The sequence below is a fragment of the Pleurodeles waltl genome, chromosome 10, assembly GCF_031143425.1.
Source record: "Pleurodeles waltl isolate 20211129_DDA chromosome 10, aPleWal1.hap1.20221129, whole genome shotgun sequence".
NCBI classification, from domain to species: Eukaryota; Metazoa; Chordata; class Amphibia; order Caudata; family Salamandridae; genus Pleurodeles; species Pleurodeles waltl.
The window spans coordinates 981,866,561-981,885,702 of record NC_090449.1 but is presented as its reverse complement, the minus strand read 5'-3'; the positions used below and the strand labels follow the sequence as shown (position 1 = coordinate 981,885,702).

General features: G+C 44.2%; 1 protein-coding gene across 2 annotated transcripts in view; it reads right to left on the bottom strand.

The window, feature by feature from the left end:
- Positions 1-1,990: 1,990 nt before the first annotated feature.
- VWDE (von Willebrand factor D and EGF domains) overlaps positions 1,991-19,142 on the bottom strand; it is a 388,413-nt gene continuing 371,261 nt past the window's right edge. For both annotated transcript variants that reach the window (XM_069211824.1, XM_069211825.1), the window contains 3 exons: positions 16,632-16,727; positions 16,389-16,492; positions 1,991-2,394 (listed from right to left, as the gene is read on the bottom strand). In XM_069211824.1, the coding sequence (XP_069067925.1) occupies positions 2,365-2,394; positions 16,389-16,492; positions 16,632-16,727 (230 nt within the window). In that variant the 3' untranslated portion in view covers positions 1,991-2,364. The remainder of the gene's footprint in view (positions 2,395-16,388; positions 16,493-16,631; positions 16,728-19,142) is intronic.

The window sequence follows — 19,142 nt, the reverse complement described above, 5'->3', positions numbered from 1 at the left end:
AGTTTATTGTAATGTTCATGATTTGATTCACTATACACAGACATAATATTCAAATACCACAATGAACATTAACAAAGAATTAACAACAGCCTATGTACATATGTTTAAATGCATTTGGTATTTACACCCAGGTATATGTTTGCAATCCGTATAGTTTGTCACAATTCTACATTTGCTGTTGATTGGTTTACATAAATCCAAATTTACCAAAAAGTTAACTTAAAGAATAAAATACATTTAACTAACAGACACGCTTTTGGCATATCCTAGTAACAGTGCTTACTGGAAACAACAGGTAACATTACCATAATCACCAAGTCAGGTATTGTTAAATATTTTTTTAAAGCAGCATCTGTACTGTATGAATGACAGAAGAAAATGTCATGTTTATCTCTATCAATTCACTTCTTCATCTTTTTGCAGATATATTACATTTTGACAAGTCCCAAGTCAGACTGACAAAAGAAATAAACTAGGAAAAGTTATATCTACTTTCTATTCAACTTACACTGCAGGTGATATGTCTTTATTCTAAAAAGGTGTGCACAAAGTAAAACACTCTTTCAATCCTTATGGATATTCTGTTTTATCTAGTCCTTACCACATGGCATTATTCTCCATAGACTTGCCTGCATTTTGTTTTTCCAGTCTGTTTTAGAAACTAAAACAAGATGCAGAACAGACTTTAAAGATTTCTCACTTTAAATTGCAAATTTATTACTTAAAACAGGCCTTTAGCCCCATAGTAAAGCTTCATGGTATCACTGAACATTTATCTTTGTCTTATCAATTTAACCTTCATTTCTAAATAATACGGATCTTCAAGAAAATGTAAATGATACTATACCGAGGTTTTAAGACATTGCAGTGATATTAAAGTGTATTATCTGAATGATAAAAGAAACAAGGTTTTACTCAATAATAGAACTAATGTTACAAATAATGGTGATTCTGTGGTGTGGTGGAATATTACAGAACTAAGCCTTTGCAAATAAGTGTTATGGATTTTCACCTAAACAGTATATGTTATCCCCTTTTTAATTTCTCTGAGCAAGATGATTTTGTGAAGAAAAAATATCTTCCTTCCAGTAGGCTGGTGTTGATAGGATGAAATCTCCCTGTGCAATAACATTACACAGTTTGATTGCTATACAAGAACACAACCCCCCTACACTCAAGCGTCACTGAGTGATAGGCGATGCCAGTTAAGTTTTCAAAACTGTACCTTACTAGTCTCCTATTTTCAAGTAAACATTGACTTTGCTATGATATTTGATGCATCATGCTCTTAGTTAATGATAATAAGATGTTTCAAAATGCAAACACACCTTGTCACAGATTAAAGAGTTAACTTTCTATTCTGTCTTTTTTCCCAGAAAGTAACTTTTATACATTCTAGAAAATTAAATTTCGAGATGTTTTCCTCGTGTACACATTTTATAATAAGGCAAGTGTAGAACATCTGAGATTATTTTTTGTTTTTATAAAATAGTAAATTCTACATATATGTTGTTTGACATAACGTACTCCAATATAAAATGTTAAAAAGAGAGCATCACAAACACCAATTATTCTGTTTATAATATAGTTATTTATATACAAATTTGAATTTTTTTTATTTATTCTGATGCAACAGTGTTCAACAAGATCACAGGCCAGTTTAAAAAAAAAGAAATATATGTATAGTGCACAGCCGTAAATGCTGGGAGAAGTATAAATCTATTTTTAGGTTGTATATGATTGTATTTCATTCCACTTATAAAAAGACATTTGTTTCCCCTCAAAGAAAAGTTTGAAAATTATATTTTAAAAGAAATAAATATTTATATTTAATTTGATAAAGGCAGTGTCTAAAATTATGTCTCTCAGGGGCGTTAACACGTTTTATCATGGTACCACTTAGTAAAACATGAATGATGAACAAATATGCCCAAAATAGTTTAGAGATTACAGATTACGTGCTGAAGGACAACACATGCTTCTATCACTGTTTAAATATGATAACTTTTTATTCACAATTATAGATGCAAAGGTGAAAAAACCCATTGCAATAAACACACAAAGTGCACATTGTTAACATTGCCAACGTGTTCAGAGTCTGAGGTAGTGTTTCTACGAGTCGAGTGGATGATAGTACACTGAATTCTACATGTCTGAGCTAAGTATGCCATTGCAAGTCAGTTCTTTAAATATTAGACATAGTTTTACTGATTGTTACTATCTTTAGGACATGCTTCATGAACTAGCCTTTGGTGTACATATTAGGTTTTCACCCTCAGTTCTGAATGAACCCCTTTTCAATATGGACAATTCCATTTACATTGGTGTTTTACTTTGGAGTCTGGGTTACTTAGCTGCTCTTATTCAACCACGTTGACCATGTTGACTGTACACCTAAAAGAGGAGAAAACATTTTACTTTTTCAGAAAGTGCAATAAAAAGCATTGTCCCTGAGCTCATAAAATTAATGGTACAAATAAGCGGAACATATTGATTTGAAGGACTCTTTGCCAGAGCGTAGCTATAGGGGGGTGTTTGGGGTGTTGCACCTCCCTAATAAATGCAATCTGTAGTAAATATGTGGGGACAGGTGCTTTAAGTAGGTGTAAGGAAATGCCTCCTTGGCATGGTTGCCCCCTGACTTTTTGCCTTTGCTGATGCTATGTTTACAATTGAAAGTGTGCTGAGGCCTGCTAACCAGGCCCCAGCACCAGTGTTCTTTCCCTAACCTGTACTTTTGTATCCACAATTGGCAGACCCTGGCATCCAGATAAGTCCCTTGTAACTGGTACTTCTAGTACCAAGGGCCCTGATGCCAAGGAAGGTCTCTAAGGGCTGCAGCATGCCTTATGCCACCCTGGAGACCTCTCACTCAGCACAGACACACTGCTTGCCAGCTTGTGTGTGCTAGTGAGGACAAAACGAGTAAGTCGACATGGCACTCCCCTCAGGGTGCCATGCCAGCCTCTCACTGCCTATGCAGTATAGGTAAGACACCCCTCTAGCAGGCCTTACAGCCCTAAGGCAGGGTGCACTATACCATAGGTGAGGGTACCAGTGCATGAGCATGGTACCCCTACAGTGTCTAAACAAAACCTTAGACATTGTAAGTGCAGGGTAGCCATAAGAGTATATGGTCTGGGAGTCTGTCAAACACGAACTCCACAGCACCATAATGGCTACACTGAAAACTGGGAAGTTTGGTATCAAACTTCTCAGCACAATAAATGCACACTGATGCCAGTGTACATTTTATTTTAAAATACACCACAGAGGGCACCTTAGAGGTGCCCCCTGAAACTTAACCGACTGTCTGTGTAGGCTGACTAGTTCCAGCAGCCTGCCACACCAGAGACATGTTGCTGGCCCCATGGGGAGAGTGCCTTTGTCACTCTGAGGCCAGTAACAAAGCCTGCACTGGGTGGAGATGCTAACACCTCCCCCAGGCAGGAGCTGTAACACCTGGCGGTGAGCCTCAAAGGCTCACCCCTTTGTCACAGCCCAGCAGGGCACTCCAGCTTAGTGGAGTTGCCCGCCCCCTCCGGCCACGGCCCCCACTTTTGGCGGCAAGGCTGGAGGGAACAAAGAAAGCAACAAGGAGGAGTCACTGGCCAGTCAGGACAGCCCCTAAGGTGTCCTGAGCTGAGGTGACTCTGACTTTTAGAAATCCTCCATCTTGCAGATGGAGGATTCCCCCAATAGGGTTAGGATTGTGACCCCCTCCCCTTGGGAGGAGGCACAAAGAGGGTGTACCCACCCTCAGGGCTAGTAGCCATTGGCTACTAACCCCCCAGACCTAAACACGCCCTTAAATTTAGTATTTAAGGGCTACCCTGAACCCTAGAAAAGTAGATTCCTGCAACTACAAGAAGAAGGACTGCCTAGCTGAAAACCCCTGCAGAGGAAGACCAGAAGACGACAACTGCCTTGGCTCCAGAAACTCACCGGCCTGTCTCCTGCCTTCCAAAGATCCTGCTCCAGCGACGCCTTCCAAAGGGACCAGCGACCTCGACATCCTCTGAGGACTGCCCCTGCTTCGAAAAGACAAGAAACTCCCGAGGACAGCGGACCTGCTCCAAGAAAGGCTGCAACTTTGTTTCCAGCAGCCTTGAAAGAACCCTGCAAGCTCCCCGCAAGAAGCGTGAGACTTGCAACACTGCACCCGGCGACCCCGACTCGGCTGGTGGAGATCCAACACCTCAGGAGGGACCCCAGGACTACTCTGATACTGTGAGTACCAAAACCTGTCCCCCCTGAGCCCCCACAGCGCCGCCTGCAGAGGGAATCCTGAGGCTTCCCCTGACCGCGACTCTTTGAATCCTAAGTCCCGACGCCTGGGAGAGACCCTGCACCCGCAGCCCCCAGGACCTGAAGGACCGGACTTTCACTGGAGAAGTGACCCCCAGGAGTCCCTCTCCCTTGCCCAAGTGGAGGTTTCCCCGAGGAACCCCCCCCTTGCCTGCCTGCAGCGTTGAAGAGATCCCGAGATCTCTCATAGACTAACATTGCGAACCCGACGCTTGTTTCTACACTGCACCCGGCCGCCCCCGCGCTGCTGAGGGTGAAATTTCTGTGTGGGCTTGTGTCCCCCCGGTGCCCTACAAAACCCCCCTGGTCTGCCCTCCGAAGACGCGGGTACTTACCTGCAAGCAGACCGGAACCGGGGCACCCCCTTCTCTCCATTCTAGCCTATGTGTTTTGGGCACCACTTTGAACTCTGCACCTGACCGGCCCTGAGCTGCTGGAGTGGTAACTTTGGGGTTGCTCTGAACCCCCAACGGTGGGCTACCTTGGACCAAGAACTGAACCCTGTAAGTGTCTTACTTACCTGGTAAAACTAACAAAAACTTACCTCCCCCAGGAACTGTGAAAATTGCACTGTGTCCACTTTTAAAGTAGCTATTTGTCAATAACTTGAAAAGTATACATGCAATTTTTATGATTTAAAGTTCCTAAAGTACTTACCTGCAATACCTGTCGAATGAGATATTACATGTAGAATTTGAACCTGTGGTTCTTAAAATAAACTAAGAAAAGATATTTTTCTATACAAAAACCTATTGGCTGGATTTGTCTCTGAGTGTGTGTACCTCATTTATTGTCTATGTGTATGTACAACAAATGCTTAACACTACTCCTTGGATAAGCCTACTGCTCGACCACACTACCACAAAATAGAGCATTAGTATTATCTATTTTTACCACTATTTTACCTCTAAGGGGAACCCTTGGACTCTGTGCATGCTATTCCTTACTTTGAAATAGCACATACAGAGCCAACTTCCTACATTGGTGGATCAGCGGTGGGATACAAGACTTTGCATTTGCTGGACTACTCAGCCAATACCTGATCACACGACAAATTCCAAAATTGTCATTAGAAATTGATTTTTGCAATTTGAAAAGTTTTCTAAATTCTTAAAAGACCTGCTAGGGCCTTGTGTTAGATCCTGTTTAGCATTTCTTTTAGAGTTTAAAAGTTTGTAAAAGTTTGAATTAGATTCTAGAACCAGTTGTAGATTCTTAAAAAATATTCCAACTTTTAGAAGCAAAATGTCTAGCACAGATGTGACTGTGGTGGAACTCGACACCACACCTTACCTCCATCTTAAGATGAGGGAGCTAAGGTCACTCTGTAAAATAAAGAAAATCACAATGGGCCCCAAACCTACCAAAATACAGCTCCAGGAGCTTTTGGCAGAGTTTGAAAAGGCCAACCCCTCTGAGGGTGGCAACTCAGAGGAAGAGGATAGTGACTTGGAGGACAATTCCCCCCTACCAATCCTATCTAGGGAGAACAGGGTCCCTCAAACCCTGACTCCAAAAATAATAGTCAGAGATGCTGGTTCCCTCACAGGAGAGACCAACACCTCTGAAATCACTGAGGATAGCCCCAGTGAAGAGGACATCCAGTTAGCCAGGATGGCCAAAAGATTGGCTTTGGAAAGACAGATCCTAGCCATAGAGAGGGAAAGACAAGAGATGGGCCTAGGACCCATCAATGGTGGCAGCAACATAAATAGGGTCAGAGATTCTCCTGACATGTTGAAAATCCCTAAAGGGATTGTAACTAAATATGAAGATGGTGATGACATCACCAAATGGTTCACAGCTTTTGAGAGGGCTTGTGTAACCAGAAAAGTGAACAGATCTCACTGGGGTGCTCTCCTTTGGGAAATGTTCACAGGAAAGTGTAGGGATAGACTCCTCACACTCTCTGGACAAGATGCAGAATCTTATGACCTCATGAAGGGTACCCTGATTGAGGGCTTTGGATTCTCCACTGAGGAGTATAGGATTAGATTCAGGGGGGCTCAAAAATCCTCGAGCCAGACCTGGGTTGACTTTGTAGACTACTCAGTGAAAACACTAGATGGTTGGATTCAAGGCAGTGGTGTAAGTAATTATGATGGGCTGTACAATTTATTTGTGAAAGAACACCTGTTAAGTAATTGTTTCAATGATAAACTGCATCAGCATCTGGTAGACCTAGGACCAATTTCTCCCCAAGAATTGGGAAAGAAGGCGGACCATTGGGTCAAGACAAGGGTGGCCAAGACTTCAACAGGGGGTGACCAAAAGAAAGGGGTCACAAAGACTCCCCAGCAGAAGGGTGATGAGACAACCAAAACTAAAAATAGTAAAGAGTCTTCTACAGGCCCCCAAAAACCTGCACAGGAGGGTGGGCCCAGAGCCTCTTCACAAAACAATGGGTACAAGGGTAAAAAGTTTGATCCCAAAAAGGCCTGGTGTCATAGCTGTAAACAGCATGGACACCAAACTGGAGACAAGGCCTGTCCCAAGAAAGGTTCCACTCCAAACTCCCATCCAGGTAACACTGGTATGGCTAGTCTCCAAGTGGGATCAACAGTGTGCCCAGAGCAAATCAGGGTCCACACTGAAGCTACTCTAGTTTCTGAGGGTGGGGTGGATTTAGCCACACTAGCTGTCTGGCCGCCTAACATGCAAAAATACAGACAGCAACTCTTAATTAATGGGACTAGAATAGAGGGCCTGAGGGATACAGGTGCCAGTGTCACCATGGTGACAGAGAAACTGGTTTCCCCTGGCCAATACCTGACTGGAAAAACTTACACAGTCACCAACGCTGACAATCAGAGAAAAGTACATCCCATGGCAATGGTTACTTTAGAATGGGGAGGGGTCAATGGCCTGAAACAGGTGGTGGTCTCCTCAAATATCCCAGTGGACTGTCTGCTTGGAAATGACCTGGAGTCCTCAGCATGGGCTGAGGTAGAACTAAAAACCCATGCAGCAATGCTGGGTATCCCTGAACTGGTGTGTGTGAAAACAAGAGCACAGTGCAAGGCACAGGGTGAACAAGTAGAGCTGGAGTCTGGAAGAATGGCCCAGCCTACCAAGAGAACAGGAAAGTCAGTTGGGAAACCAACTGCAACACAGCAAAAGAAAGGGAACCTCTCTTCTCAGGAAGAAGTTCTGCCCTCTGAGGGAACTGAGCCTTTGGAGCTTGAACCTTATCAGGTTGAGCTCTTAGGCCCAGGGGGACCCTCAAGGGAGGAGCTGTGTAAGGGACAAGAAACCTGTCCCTCTCTTGAAGGCCTTAGGCAGCAAGCTGCTGAAGAGTCCAAAGGCAAGAAAAATGGAACACATAGGGTCTATTGGGAAGATGGACTCCTGTACACTGAGGCCAGAGACCCCAAACCTGGTGCCACTAGGAGAGTGGTAGTGCCTCAGCTGTTCAGAGAGTTCATCCTAACATTGGCCCATGACATTCCCCTTGCTGGACATTTGGGACAAACCAAGACGTGGGAAAGGTTAGTCAACCACTTCTACTGGCCCAATATGTCCAACATGGTTAAGGAGTTTTGCCTCTCCTGCCCCACCTGTCAAGCCAGTGGTAAGACAGGTGGGCATCCAAAGGCCCCCCTCATTCCACTTCCAGTGGTGGGGGTTCCCTTTGAAAGAGTGGGTGTGGACATAGTTGGTCCACTAGAACCTCCCACAGCCTCAGGAAATATGTATATCCTGGTAGTAGTGGATCATGCTACCAGGTATCCTGAAGCTATTCCCCTTAGGTCGACTACTGCCCCTGCAGTAGCCAAGGCCCTCATTGGTATCTTTACCAGAGTGGGTTTCCCTAAGGAGGTGGTGTCTGACAGAGGTACCAACTTCATGTCAGCATACCTAAAACACATGTGGAATGAGTGTGGAGTGACTTATAAATTCACTACACCATACCATCCACAAACTAATGGCTTGGTTGAGAGATTCAACAAGACATTAAAAGGCATGATCATGGGGCTCCCAGAAAAACTCAAAAGGAGATGGGATGTCCTCTTGCCATGTCTGCTTTTCGCTTACAGAGAGGTGCCACAGAAGGGAGTAGGATTCTCACCCTTTGAACTTCTGTTTGGTCATCCTGTAAGGGGACCACTTGCTCTTGTTAAAGAAGGCTGGGAGAGACCTCTTCATGAGCCTAAACAAGACATAGTGGACTATGTACTTGGCCTTCGCTCTAGAATGGCAGAGTACATGGAAAAGGCAACCAAAAACCTTGAGGCCAGCCAACAGCTCCAGAAGTTTTGGTGTGACGACCAAAAGGCTGCACTGGTTGAGTTCCAACCAGGGCAGAAAGTCTGGGTTCTGGAGCCTGTGGCTCCCAGGGCACTCCAGGACAAATGGAGTGGCCCTTACCCAGTGCTAGAAAGGAAGAGTCAGGTCACCTACCTGGTGGACCTGGGCACAAGCAGGAGCCCCAAGAGGGTGATCCATGTGAACCGCCTTAAGCTCTTCCATGACAGGGCTGATGTGAATCTGTTGATGGTAACAGATGAGGATCAGGAGGCAGAGAGTGAACCTCTCCCTGATCTTCTGTCATCAGACCCAAAAGATGGCACAGTAGATGGAGTGATCTACTCAGACACCCCCTCTGGCCAACAGCAAGCTGATTGTAGGAGAGTCCTACAACAGTTTCCTGAACTCTTCTCCTTAACCCCTGGTCAGACACACCTGTGTACCCATGATGTGGACACAGGAGACAGCATGCCTGTCAAAAAGAAAATCTTTAGACAGTCTGACCATGTTAAGGAAAGCATCAAGGTGGAAGTCCACAAGATGCTGGAATTGGGAGTAATTGAGCGCTCTGACAGCCCCTGGGCTAGCCCAGTGGTCTTAGTCCCCAAACCTCACACCAAAGATGGAAAGAAAGAGATGAGGTTTTGTGTGGACTACAGAGGGCTCAATTCTGTCACCAAGACAGATGCTCATCCAATTCCAAGAGCTGATGAGCTCATAGACAAATTAGGTGCTGCCAAATTCTTAAGTACCTTTGACTTGACAGCAGGGTACTGGCAAATAAAAATGGCACCTGGAGCAAAAGAGAAAACAGCATTCTCCACACCTGATGGGCATTATCAGTTTACTGTTATGCCCTTTGGTTTAAAGAATGCCCCTGCCACCTTCCAAAGGTTGGTGAATCAAGTCCTTGCTGGCTTGGAGTCCTTTAGCACAGCTTATCTTGATGATATTGCTGTCTTTAGCTCCACCTGGCAGGATCACCTGGTCCACCTGAAGAAGGTTTTGAAGGCTCTGCAATCTGCAGGCCTCTCTATCAAGGCATCCAAATGCCAGATAGGGCAGGGAACTGTGGTTTACTTGGGCCACCTTGTAGGTGGAGGCCAAGTTCAGCCACTCCAACCCAAGATCCAGACTATTCTGGACTGGGTAGCTCCAAAAACCCAGACTCAAGTCAGGGCATTCCTTGGCTTGACTGGGTATTACAGGAGGTTTGTGAAGGGATATGGATCCATTGTGACAGCCCTCACTGAACTCACCTCCAAGAAAATGCCCAAGAAAGTGAACTGGACTGTGGAATGCCAACAGGCCTTTGACACCCTGAAACAAGCAATGTGCTCAGCACCAGTTCTAAAAGCTCCAGATTATTCTAAGCAGTTCATTGTGCAGACTGATGCCTCTGAACATGGGATAGGGGCAGTTTTGTCCCAAACAAATGATGATGGCCTTGACCAGCCTGTTGCTTTCATTAGCAGGAGGTTACTCCCCAGGGAGCAGCGTTGGAGTGCCATTGAGAGGGAGGCCTTTGCTGTGGTTTGGTCCCTGAAGAAGCTGAGACCATACCTCTTTGGGACTCACTTCCTAGTTCAAACTGACCACAGACCTCTCAAATGGCTGATGCAAATGAAAGGTGAAAATCCTAAACTGTTGAGGTGGTCCATCTCCCTACAGGGAATGGACTTTATAGTGGAACACAGACCTGGGACTGCCCATGCCAATGCAGATGGCCTTTCCAGGTTCTTCCACTTAGAAAATGAAGACTCTCTTGGGAAAGGTTAGTCTCATCCTCTTTCGTTTGGGGGGGGGTTGTGTAAGGAAATGCCTCCTTGGCATGGTTGCCCCCTGACATTTTGCCTTTGCTGATGCTATGTTTACAATTGAAAGTGTGCTGAGGCCTGCTAACCAGGCCCCAGCACCAGTGTTCTTTCCCTAACCTGTACTTTTGTATCCACAATTGGCAGACCCTGGCATCCAGATAAGTCCCTTGTAACTGGTACTTCTAGTACCAAGGGCCCTGATGCCAAGGAAGGTCTCTAAGGGCTGCAGCATGCCTTATGCCACCCTGGAGACCTCTCACTCAGCACAGACACACTGCTTGCCAGCTTGTGTGTGCTAGTGAGGACAAAACGAGTAAGTCGACATGGCACTCCCCTCAGGGTGCCATGCCAGCCTCTCACTGCCTATGCAGTATAGGTAAGACACCCCTCTAGCAGGCCTTACAGCCCTAAGGCAGGGTGCACTATACCATAGGTGAGGGTACCAGTGCATGAGCATGGTACCCCTACAGTGTCTAAACAAAACCTTAGACATTGTAAGTGCAGGGTAGCCATAAGAGTATTTGGTCTGGGAGTCTGTCAAACACGAACTCCACAGCACCATAATGGCTACACTGAAAACTGGGAAGTTTGGTATCAAACTTCTCAGCACAATAAATGCACACTGATGCCAGTGTACATTTTATTGTAAAATACACCACAGAGGGCACCTTAGAGGTGCCCCCTGAAACTTAACCGACTGTCTGTGTAGGCTGACTAGTTCCAGCAGCCTGCCACACCAGAGACATGTTGCTGGCCCCATGGGGAGAGTGCCTTTGTCACTCTGAGGCCAGTAACAAAGCCTGCACTGGGTGGAGATGCTAACACCTCCCCCAGGCAGGAGCTGTAACACCTGGCGGTGAGCCTCAAAGGCTCACCCCTTTGTCACAGCCCAGCAGGGCACTCCAGCTTAGTGGAGTTGCCCGCCCCCTCCGGCCACGGCCCCCACTTTTGGCGGCAAGGCTGGAGGGAACAAAGAAAGCAACAAGGAGGAGTCACTGGCCAGTCAGGACAGCCCCTAAGGTGTCCTGAGCTGAGGTGACTCTGACTTTTAGAAATCCTCCATCTTGCAGATGGAGGATTCCCCCAATAGGGTTAGGATTGTGACCCCCTCCCCTTGGGAGGAGGCACAAAGAGGGTGTACCCACCCTCAGGGCTAGTAGCCATTGGCTACTACCCCCCCAGACCTAAACACGCCCTTAAATTTAGTATTTAAGGGCTACCCTGAACCCTAGAAAAGTAGATTCCTGCAACTACAAGAAGAAGGACTGCCTAGCTGAAAACCCCTGCAGAGGAAGACCAGAAGACGACAACTGCCTTGGCTCCAGAAACTCACCGGCCTGTCTCCTGCCTTCCAAAGATCCTGCTCCAGCGACGCCTTCCAAAGGGACCAGCGACCTCGACATCCTCTGAGGACTGCCCCTGCTTCGAAAAGACAAGAAACTCCCGAGGACAGCGGACCTGCTCCAAGAAAGGCTGCAACTTTGTTTCCAGCAGCCTTGAAAGAACCCTGCAAGCTCCCCGCAAGAAGTGTGAGACTTGCAACACTGCACCCGGCGACCCCGACTCGGCTGGTGGAGATCCAACACCTCAGGAGGGACCCCAGGACTACTCTGATACTGTGAGTACCAAAACCTGTCCCCCCTGAGCCCCCACAGCGCCGCCTGCAGAGGGAATCCCGAGGCTTCCCCTGACCGCGACTCTTTGAATCCTAAGTCCCGACGCCTGGGAGAGACCCTGCACCCGCAGCCCCCAGGACCTGAAGGACCGGACTTTCACTGGAGAAGTGACCCCCAGGAGTCCCTCTCCCTTGCCCAAGTGGAGGTTTCCCCGAGGAACCCCCCCCTTGCCTGCCTGCAGCGTTGAAGAGATCCCGAGATCTCTCATAGACTAACATTGCGAACCCGACGCTTGTTTCTACACTGCACCCGGCCGCCCCCGCGCCGCTGAGGGTGAAATTTCTGTGTGGGCTTGTGTCCCCCCCGGTGCCCTACAAAACCCCCCTGGTCTGCCCTCCGAAGACGCGGGTACTTACCTGCAAGCAGACCGGAACCGGGGCACCCCCTTCTCTCCATTCTAGCCTATGTGTTTTGGGCACCACTTTGAACTCTGCACCTGACCGGCCCTGAGCTGCTGGAGTGGTAACTTTGGGGTTGCTCTGAACCCCCAACGGTGGGCTACCTTGGACCAAGAACTGAACCCTGTAAGTGTCTTACTTACCTGGTAAAACTAACAAAAACTTACCTCCCCCAGGAACTGTGAAAATTGCACTGTGTCCACTTTTAAAGTAGCTATTTGTCAATAACTTGAAAAGTATACATGCAATTTTTATGATTTAAAGTTCCTAAAGTACTTACCTGCAATACCTGTCGAATGAGATATTACATGTAGAATTTGAACCTGTGGTTCTTAAAATAAACTAAGAAAAGATATTTTTCTATACAAAAACCTATTGGCTGGATTTGTCTCTGAGTGTGTGTACCTCATTTATTGTCTATGTGTATGTACAACAAATGCTTAACACTACTCCTTGGATAAGCCTACTGCTCGACCACACTACCACAAAATAGAGCATTAGTATTATCTATTTTTACCACTATTTTACCTCTAAGGGGAACCCTTGGACTCTGTGCATGCTATTCCTTACTTTGAAATAGCACATACAGAGCCAACTTCCTACAGTAGGTTATTGTCTGATTTCACTTGGGATTTGTACATACACACACCAGCAAACACACATACTTGTCACTGTTTTAAAGGTCTTAAAATGGTTTATTTTACAAAATACTGAGTTTTAGGTACCTCAACAATCCACTCCACACTCCCTTCCTACTGCTCCTTAAACCCCCCCCATCCTGCTTCTCATATAATGTATATTTTAACCCACATGATTGTTGGGAAATCTGAAGATCCCCCACCCCCCAATATTACTAACCAAATTACACACCTGCTCTTTTCGAACTCACATACAAAGTACTGTGAGTGCCCTGCTTTGCCAAAGAAAAGGAATATGTCAAAGGCTTTGGACAAAATTCAGCCCCACCTAGGTTTGAGCCCTACTTGCTACATGTTCGGAAGATGTGAGATGCAACCTCCTGTGTACCTCTGTAAACTCTAACCAGAAGTGTATTTACAGCACCTTAGCAGTCGAGTAACTTGTCCATGGATAACGACTATAATTGATTGTATGTGGTTAATGTTTCTTTTTGTCAGTGTTTACGTTTTTGTGCACTTCCATGGTATCCTGTTTTCCCAACTTCTGAAAGTCAATGCTTACGCAATTTGAGCCTCAACAAAATTTGACAGAAGCTGATTTCTAACATTGTTTACAAAATGCATTCACTGATTTTTTATGTTGTGGACTTTGCTTAAGATAGCTCAGTGGGTTATCACTTTCATCCATGCAGCATACAGCACAGCACCACACAGCAGGAGTACATCCATTGCTTCATCTCATCTGTACACTACAGCTGGGCAACACCAAGATTGTGCTGCACGCCTTGCAAGTGAACAATAATAACCGTGCGCTGAAGTATTGGTGAAGCAAGAATTCATTGTCAGCAAACTAATAATTAATTGATAAAGTCATGGGTTCAATTGTATGGTGTTTTCGTTTCTAGTTATATTTGAGCTTGTGTGCTCTGTATTCTAGAAGTATTGATGTCAATAATTGCTTACAACAGACCCTTGGTTTGAAAAATTTCTCTGCCAAAATGCATGTGTTACTTTCGTTCTACCACAGTAGGTAATGTACAGAGCAACGTGCAAGGGTGCTAGACAAAGTGCAGGCTTGATCTGTACAAAGACACACACATTATATATGCCAATTTACCCAGCATGATTTATTACTAATTAAGCACAATGTTGTTTTTCCATTTCCAGGGAAATGGTTAACCCTGATGCTGCACCGAGAACCTGCCAACAAGGAGGTAGCCTCAGAAAGGCCTGGTGCTTTGTAAAATGATCAGAGTTTTTTAATAAATGTGTACAGATTTTGTTGATTAATGTGCTGGTCTTTATTGGCTATAAATCAGGGGCGGCTCCTCAATTAGGGCAGAGGAGCGTCGCCCCCCCTGACAGCAGCCTTTAAAGGAAAACGATAATAAACAAGCCCCGGGCTGGACCACGGGGTGACCAGCAGTGAGGGGGAGTGCCCAGCACTCCCCTCATTGCGCATGTATGTTTGGCCGGCCATCTCAGGTGTGCAGGGTGCTCTCTCCACACAGTTGCAGGGCTGGAGAGAGCTTGCACAGGCTCTCAGTGTGCCTGGGAGCGCCCTGGCTGGGCGCTCATAGCCATTCCTGATGCTGCTCTGAGCAGCGTTGGGATTGGTTGCAGGGCAGGCTGGGATCCTGTGCCTGCATGCCGCTGAGGAGTGGCACGGTTGGGGGGTGGAGAAGGTAAGTGCCCCCTCACGCACCACCCACTCCTTTCCACATCCCACGAGCTGCTCCTGCTATGAAGCTGCTCTGCTCATTTTAAACTCTTCTGCATTTTAATGCAGATTTTAGGTGTCAATTAGATACGTTTAAATCTCTTCCATATTAGAAGTGACGTAGCATTACAAATAAAACTCTAGTTAGATTTAAGTGAAGTTTCCATTCAAACACAACTAAGAAACAAAGTAGGAATTACAGGCCTATATTCCACAGCATTTACTTGGTATTTACTTATGTCTTTTTGTGCGTGGACCAAACTAGTGCAGTTGTTAAGTAGTGATTGCATGTTTATTACAATGTCTTTTCTTTGAAAAAAAAGGTCAGGTATTTGTTATACGCTTACATTGTGATAATCCAAAAGGCAGCGAATAAACATGGAAGATAAGCAATGCTGCCCTCTAGAGGTCAGAGTTTGGTACTTCCAAGTTCAAAGGCAGATCTGGCTGATTTTCAGCTACTTGAGATTTGTTGAAACTGGAGTCTAGACACCCTGTATGTGATTTCATAGAAATCCAAGTTCATAGAATGGCATTTCTGAGAAATCATTTCACCTAAACTGTGTAATCTAAATTTTCATGATGAATAGAATTTACCCTTTGGCATAGGGTAACGCTGTGACCACATCCTGCTGCCACATCCTCAGAATGCATCACAAGATTTTCAAATGGCTCCCAGGCACACAAAGCACACGGTCACCCAGACCATCGTCACCAGCAGACTAAACTAATGCAACACACTCTACATCGGTACCTTAAACCAAGTCACCCAACAACTCCAAACCATCCAAAACACTGCCTCCACACTCACCTGAGACATCCCCCAAAGTGCTGTCTTCACTCACAACCTCACAGAACTGCACTGGTTACCCATTCAGAATTGCTGCAAATTCAAGCTGCTCATCCATGCCTGCAAAGCCCTCCACAACACTGGACCAGCCTTCCCCAACAAACAAGGCCAACTCTACTAACCCTCCAAACAGCTACGCTTCACCTCTCTTTCCCTCACACAAAGCCCTGCATCCACAGAAGCAACACATCTGGGCACACATTCTCCTACATTGCTGCCAAAAGCTGGAACAAACTCCCTGACACATCAGGACTGCAGCTCCACTCTTGAACTTCCACAAGAAACTGAAGACCTGGCTTTTCAACGAAGAGCACCACCAGGCCTACACTCCTACTCTAAGCTCCTGGATACCCACACAAATGATAAACTATTCTATACAAATCTGCATAACATAGCATAACAACATAACATAACACCAGTCATAGAATGTCTTTTTTCATGAAACTTCCTTTTACATGCTTATTTTTTAAGAGGTGTAAATGGCATCAGCTTTGAATAAGGGTCCTACTGCTGGGTTTTCAAAGGTCCTTTTTCCCTTCAACCTCTTCCGTACTGACATCTGTCACTGGGTGACGATTCCCTTTTTTTAAAGGCCATTATGGTTCCAAAATAAAAATCAGACATCCCTGAAATTTTTCAGTTATGGTTCACTCCATAAACGTTCATATTCATATGTACATATATACGAAAAGACATGAAAATGATTTGCACTGATAATCCAAATATCAATTACCTGCAACTTCTTATTACAGACTGCTCCTGTGTATCCATGGCGACATGAGCAAACATTAGGCAGCACACACTTTCCGCCATAAAGACATTTTAGGTTGCACAAGGCTGTTAAACAAGGGCAGAATAAAACATTTAAGAATTAAAAGCAAAGATACTCAATGACAATATTACACATATCATCAGACAGTAACTTTTGCAAATTTCTAGGAACATTGGGAAGTGCAAATTCTAAAAAGCAGCTTACGAGATTGGCACTGCATTCCTTCCCAGTCTGGAGGACAATGGCATTGGTTCGGTCCAATGCATTCCCCGCCATTTTTGCACTTCTGAAGACAGATAGCTGAAACAGATGCATGGACAAAAACAATATTATAATTGGGACAAAGGTACGTGGTGAGGTAAAGATGAGGGAAGAATGCTAAGCCTATTTCTCTGAAAAATTTACATCTTTGTAAAAGTTTAATGATACTTATGCATCACAACACTGTCTCCTAATTTAATATGCTTAATTACAATATTAACAAAAGTACTCAAAATACTGCTACTAATAATAATTCAATAATTATAAAATATTGACTTTACAACAACTACTACTACTATTACTGCTCCTACTAAGAATACTAGTGGTAGTGTGCATTTTACGAGAGCATAACTTGGCTGTGCCATAATGTTTCATAAACATGAAATAAAGGAGTGGGTATTTTCCTATGTAGACATGTGAAAATAACTTGCCATATAATGTGGTACACTGAAATGTATACAAGTGCAAGTATGAATATAACTTTTAATGTAAACCACATTTATTCATTGTTTTTCAGTACGTTTATGTTATAGTATTTGGGAAATTTTATTTTCATAATCATTTTATATTCACCATGCGAAACGTGTGGAAAATCAAGTAAACTAAAGGTGTATTCATGTTGTTTTAGCTTGGCCAGAGTGAAGGCTTGAGTTTTGTTGTATTTCTAATCCTCAACGTGAAAGACTGTTTTATTGCATATTTTCCTAAGCTGCAGGTGCAATGGTATGAGTCTTTGGCTAATAAGGATACCATTGTGCAAAGAAGAAAAAGAAGGCCTGAGAAGACGTGTTACGAAGGTCGAGAGGAGTAGTTTGAATATGCCAGCAGAACTCCCATCTGAAATTCCTGAGCATGGGATTGAACCAAGGTTTAACTGATTTAGTTTCAAAAAGCTCAACTGTCAATTCAACAAATGATTTACAGAACTGTTGTTTAGTAGAAGGTTTTGGCTGTGATGTCAGCTTCTGGAATAATCAAGAATGTTTAGATAGTTGTAGATTCAGATTCCCCTGCCCCTTGATCAAAGCAGACCTCTCTGAGGTGCAGACCTCACACCTTTTTTTTCTTTAAGTGGCTTCATGCTACTTACAACTCTCTAAACAGGGACTTCTACAGAAGTTCTGTAGTGCTGACACTTTTCCTGAAATCCCTTTAGTGTTTAGAATAGTTAGAAATTTAGATCTAATGGTTAGGCAGGATAATTTGAGTTTGGATTCATATCTCCAGAAGCTTTTCCTTATTTTCTGTATTGTTGCTATTGAAATATTGGATCTGCACATATTGATTAAATTAAATGTTGTGAAGTGCTTTATTTCTCTTTTGGTGATTTTGTACATGCATACCAAGGTTTCAAGACTCATTTATGTAAGTTAGACTTTGAGTCTGCAATAAAACTCTTTTAAACTTTTTCTTGGGCTCTGAAATTTAATGTATGACCAACAGGTTACACTGTAATTTGTATCGAGAATTTTATTGTGTGTCTCTTTACCCCTCAGAACTCAGACAAAGATTAATCAAGCCCCAGGTTTAGAAAAGGTGTACAGAGCCAACTAAATTTCCGTTTGATTTGTTATCATAGAGGGTCTGCATGAAATGTGGCAAAGCATGGTTGTTCACTGGGCTGTGGTTGAGTAGGTGTCTCTGTGAAGAGAGGCGGTACGGAGTCTCTGACAGTGCCCAACTACAGATTCTAGGGTTGATACCCGGCTGCCATTGCCTGGCCCTTAAACCACACCACCATGGCACACTACTCACTTAGCAATCCCTACCACATGTCTTGGACCCCATCAAGAGAGCAATACTGCATCAGGCTAGGTGTCTTGATCCCAAATGCTCTGACTCACTGACTCTGCTGCAGCATACTCACATAACTCATGCTCAGATTTGCTACTTTGTCTTAAAAGTTTAACAGTGTTAGGTTTTATTTTGTCTCTTTACTAATGTTTGCCTGTGTACTTTGATAATTTTATAATGTCTGTCATATATTGATACAACATATACAAACAGAAAAATCAGTAAAGCAGGAACATTTGATTTAAAACTATTATCACCCATTAGAAACCGCTATGTATTTAAATGCCATTGGTAGTATCAAAGGATGAATTAGCCAGCGAGGGGTATGAAATGCAACTTGCATATCCTACATAACATAGATTTCAAAGGTAGGCACATAACTTACTAGCATTTTATTCAGAATAGCTTCACACAAAAATAAAATCACCCTTATGAAAATAGCATAATTAATAAATGATCCTAACAACCATAGGCAGCATATTACTAGCATTAACTCTCCATGCAATTGGTTTTCCTATCCTAAGGACAATGAAATAGCAGATGTAATGACAGTTCATGAATTTTGGAAGAAGAAAAGGCTGGGTTAGAATTTTCAGGATTTGTTCTTGTGACCACAAAAATCTCAACATATATCAGCAGTGTGCACTGCCAGTTCTGATC